Here is a 5,000-nt window from a genome sequence, read left to right on the forward strand (position 1 = left end):
TAAGGTGAGTGTCAGCTGACCCTCAGGCGCGGGTTCATTTCCCATCAGGCTTTGCTTCTCTAGTTGCTGCTTGTAGACTCCCAGCAGCCCATAGTGGTGGACCGTGACATTAGCCCCGCCTCTCGCCTCTGTGTGTGGTTCAGTAGTGTGATTGACCCCGCCCCCACACAGATGATTGGCTTCTTAGACACGCCCGTGCTGTCCGTCAGTAGGGTCGCTGGCCTCTGATTGGTCGATTGTGTGGAAGTTGTACACCGTCACAGCATAATCAGGGCTGATCCAAGATCAGAGCGAACCCACAGAAGCAGTGTGTCTCCAACACACCAGCTCAGCTCAAACTGTGTGTGTGTGTGTGTGTGTTATTTTTATAGTGTGTGTAACGTGTTAGCTGCAGACACTTTAATCTCAATATGCTGATTTACTTCCTGCTGAAATTGATTATTGCCATCCTGTGCTGTGTCCCTGAATATCAATATTTTTAACCACGCCCCTGGTTTGTTATGAGGGAGTGATTTACAAAAAGACAGCCCCACCCCTACTGAATATTTAGTTCAGTCACACACAAAGAAAGCCCCACCTTCTGTTGAAAGAAAGCTCCACCCCTACTCAATATTCCATTTCATCTGTGCTAAATAAAGCCCCGCCCCTACTCAATATTTCAGCTGTGCTAAAATAAAGCCCCGCCCCTACTCAATATTTCAGCTGTGCAAAAATAAAGCCCCGCCCCTACTCAATCTTTCAGTTACACTAAAATAAAGCCCCGCCCCTACTCAATATTTCAGCTGTGCAAAAATAAAGCCCCGCCCCGACTCAATATTTCAGCTGTGCAAAAATAAAGCCCCGCCCCTACTCAATATTTCAGCTGTGCAAAAATAAAGCCCCGCCCCTACACAATATTTCAGCTGTGCAAAAATAAAGCCCCGCCCCTACTCAATATTTCAGCTGTGCTAAAATAAAGCCCCGCCCCTACTTAATATTTCAGCTGGGCTAAAATAAAGCCCCGCCCCTACACAATATTTCAGCTGTGCAAAAATAAAGCCCCGCCCCTACTCAATATTTCAGCTGTGCAAAAATAAAGCCCTGCCCCTACTCAATATTTCAGCTGTGCAAAAATAAAGCCCCGCCCCTACTTAATATTTCAGCTGTGCTAAAATAAAGCCCCGCCCCTACTCAATATTTCAGTTACGCTAAAATAAAGCCCCACCCCTACTCAATATTCCATTTCATCTGTTCTAAAAGAAAGTCCCACCCTCTCTTTAATATTTCAGTTGTACTAAAAGAGAGCCCCGCCCACAAACCAGTATTTTAGTTTTGCTCAAGGAAAGCTCCGCCCCTACTCAGTATTTCAGTTGTGCTAAAACAAAGCTCCGCCCCTTCTCAATATTTCAGTTGTGCTTAAAGAAAGCTCCGCCCCTACTCAATATTTCAGTCGCGTTAAAAGAAAGCTCCGCCCCAACTCAATATTTTATTTTAGTTGCGTTAAAAGAAAGCTCCGCCCCAACTCAATATTTTATTTCAGTTGCGTTGAAAGAAAACTCCGCCCCTACTCAATATTTTATTTCAGTCGCGTTGAAAGAAAACTCCGCCCCTACTCAATATTTTATTTCAGTTGCACACAACAAAAGCTCCGCCCCTACTCAATATGCCGTCATCATCCTCATCCTGACGGAGTCTCTGCAGCTGGAGTGTGTGTGTGTGTGTGTGTGTGTGTGTGTGTGTGTGTGTGTAATTGAGCTCAGTCCCATCAGCCCTGATTATCAGTGATGGAGTATCAGTTGTGTGTTCCTCCAGTGTGTGACCGCCGGCCGCTGTGTTTGTGTGTGTGTGTGTGTGTGTGTGTGTGTGTGCAGATTTACGTACGGGCGCAGTTCGAGTACGACCCGGCGAAAGACGAGCTGATCCCCTGTAAGGAGGCGGGCATCCGGTTCCGCGTGGGCGACATCATCCAGATCATCAGCAAAGACGACCACAACTGGTGGCAGGGCAAGCTGGAGAACACCAAGAACGGCACCGCGGGCCTCATCCCCTCACCTGAGCTGCAGGAGTGGTGAGAGAGAGACAGAGACAGAGAGTGTGTGAGAGAGAGAGATGTGTGTCTCTCACTGTGTGTGTGTGTGTGTGTGTGTGCAGGCGTGTGGCGTGTATCGCGATGGAGAAGACCAAGCAGGAGCAGCAGGCCAGCTGTACGTGGTTCGGCAAGAAGAAGAAACAGTACAAAGACAAGTACTTAGCCAAACACAACGCAGGTAAAGCAGCACACACTCACACACACACACACACTCACACACACTCGTCCAGTTGTGTGGTGTGTGTCAGTGCACACCTCTGATGTGTATAGCTGTATGTTTGAGTGTGTGAGAGCTGTAATGACACCGGCCAGATCACCGACACATTACTGAAGAGTCAGTCCAGATGTGTGTGTGTGTGTGTGTTTGTGTGCGCATTTATATAGCCCATTTATCATCCAAAGCGCTTCACTATGATGGGGGGGGATCTCTCCACACCACCTCCAGTGTGTGTGTGTGTGTGTTAGTGTGCCTGTGTGTATCGTAAGCCTGTGTGTGTGTGTGTGTGTATATTAATCTACTGACCTACTGACACTGTTAGATCAGGGAAACACTGCCACCTGCTGACACACACACACACACACACACACACACACACGTTTGCTGTGCTGTGCCAGTGAGCAGGTGTGTGTGTCTGGGTAAGAGTGTTTCTCCTCAGTGAGCAGAGCCTCTACACGGCCTGACAGGAGTCTTGTGCTGGATCTCGACTGTCAGAGCAGCAGATAGTATCTGGTCTTCTAGTTAATCGTGTGTAAGAGTGTCAGAAGGTGGATTTCTCTGCTGGATCTGCTGATCTGCATCCCAATCATCACCAATACTGCAGAAGACCTACTGGAACCAGCATGGACCAAGATCCCCACAGAAATCAGTCAAGTTTGGTGAAGGAGACATCATGGTTTGGGGTTCATTCAGTATGGGGGTGTGCGAGAGATCTGCAACATCAACAGCCTGAGGTATCAAGACATCTGTGCTGCCCATTACATTACAAACCACAGGAGAGGGACAATTCTCCAGCAGGATAGCGCTCCTGCTCATACTTCAGCCTCCACATCAAAGCTCCTGAAGGTCAAGCTGCTCTAGGATTGGCCAGCCCAGTCACCAGAGATCAACATTATTGAGCTGATGAAGGAGGAGGTGTTGAAGATGAACACAGAGACTCTTGATGAACTCTGGGATCCTGCTGAAGCTTTCTTCTTCATTCCAGATGACTTTATTAATCAGTGATGTGAGTCATGTCAGAGATGTATGGATGCAGTCCTCCAAGCTCATGATGGAGTCAGACACAATCTTCATTCTGTCTCCACTGCAGCAGGACTTTATATTCTATACTGGACATTATTTCTGTTCAGTGATGAGACTTTAGTCTGAGCAGAGTCAGAGCGCACTGTCCTCATCAAATCAGTCAACATCAAGACATGATCAGATTTATTGAGCTCAAACCAGCAAAATCTAGAGGCCTTCACCTTTCATAAAGACACTTCTGACACCAGATCAGCAACCAGAAGACCAGTTATTATCTGTGTTCATAAACATGAACAGGCCACAAGACTTTAGTCAGGCAGTGTATGCGCTGTGCTGCTGTTCGCTGTCAGCTCTAAGTACTGAGCTCCTTTGCAGTGGTGGATTTGGGCATGGGCAGTATGGGCGATCGCCCAGGGCAGGATCTTGCTGGGGGCGGCACGGAGAGACGGTGCAAATAAAAGTGCCCCAGTGACAGCTTTAAGATGAGATGTACTTGATGCAGGTGTATTGATTCAGAATTAAGAGGTTTGGGGCTGTTCACATTTGCCGTCTTTTGCACGCATGCGTTGGTTATTCTCTATGTGCAACTGAGACAGCGCTGGTGGAAACCAATATCCACATGTGTGCAGAAGACCAATCCTGCACGCCTCACACACACTGCTCCTGATCCTGAGTGTTTACATGCATCAACAAAACTACATCAGATGATGATGATGATGATGATGATGATGATGATGATGACGATGATGAAGATGCTCTGACTGAGCATATCTATGAAGCAGAATGGAGGAGTCATGAGTCAGGGAGCTCACTAACACGACTGTTACTGCCCAAAACTGACTCAAATAACAGCATCAAGGTTTGAGCTGAACATATGAATGGACAATTAACAAATTGAGGTCAAAAGAGACAATAAAATATTAACAAAGTCCTGTAGACAGGTCGGGCAGCTAAACGAAACAGCTCCCTGACTATAACTGTTCCTAATGGACAGATCTTACCTGCAACAGGTGAATCCTCCGGGCCGCTGCTTTCCTTCACTAAACTAAATAAATACCAAAACCTGCCTATGAGCAATAATCCACTACCTGCTGCAAAAACAAACCCGGTATCAAAATAAAGAAGCTAGATAACACACTGAGAAAGCTAAAGGATCAAGAAGTTAACCAGAACACTGGAAACAGCGCCGTGTAGATGCACAGAGCTCCGCCAGCCGGACAGCCTGAGCACAGGCCACCGAGAGCCCAGAGAGAGACACTGAGCTGACATCAGCCTTATATAGCGGGAATCCCCAGTGACATCACAGGCCGTCATCCAATCCTGGACAAGCCGTGTGGAAAACTCCACCTACAACACAAATAAGCACAGCAAGCACACACTCACAACACACACAACACACACTCACAACACACACAACACACACTCACAACACACACAAGCACACACTCACAACACACACAAGCACACACTCACAACACACACTCACAACACACACAAGCACACACTCACAACACACACAACACACACTCACAACACACACAACACACACTCACAACACACACAAGCACACACTCACAACACACACTCACAACACACACAAGCACACACTCACAACACACACTCACAACACACACAAGCACACACTCACAACACACACTCACAACACACACAAGCACACACTCACAACACACA

The 5,000-nt window shown here is 47.3% G+C and overlaps 1 protein-coding gene across 16 annotated transcripts in view; it reads left to right on the forward strand.

Annotated features, from left to right (window-relative positions):
- Positions 1-5,000, forward strand: part of caskb (calcium/calmodulin-dependent serine protein kinase b) — a 75,929-nt gene that overhangs the window by 62,408 nt on the left and 8,521 nt on the right. For 8 of the 16 annotated variants that reach the window (XM_073952433.1, XM_073952436.1, XM_073952434.1 and 5 more), the window contains 3 exons: positions 1-4; positions 1,851-2,047; positions 2,131-2,246. The exon at positions 1-4 is cut by the window's left edge and continues 35 nt beyond it. In XM_073952433.1, coding sequence (XP_073808534.1) covers positions 1-4; positions 1,851-2,047; positions 2,131-2,246 — 317 coding nt within the window. The remainder of the gene's footprint in view (positions 5-1,850; positions 2,048-2,130; positions 2,247-5,000) is intronic. The other 8 variants (XM_073952438.1, XM_073952444.1, XM_073952441.1 and 5 more) reach the window with 1 other exon arrangement.

Source organism: Danio rerio, chromosome 6 (genome assembly GCF_049306965.1).
Source record: "Danio rerio strain Tuebingen ecotype United States chromosome 6, GRCz12tu, whole genome shotgun sequence".
In the NCBI taxonomy this organism is placed as follows: domain Eukaryota; kingdom Metazoa; phylum Chordata; class Actinopteri; order Cypriniformes; family Danionidae; genus Danio; species Danio rerio.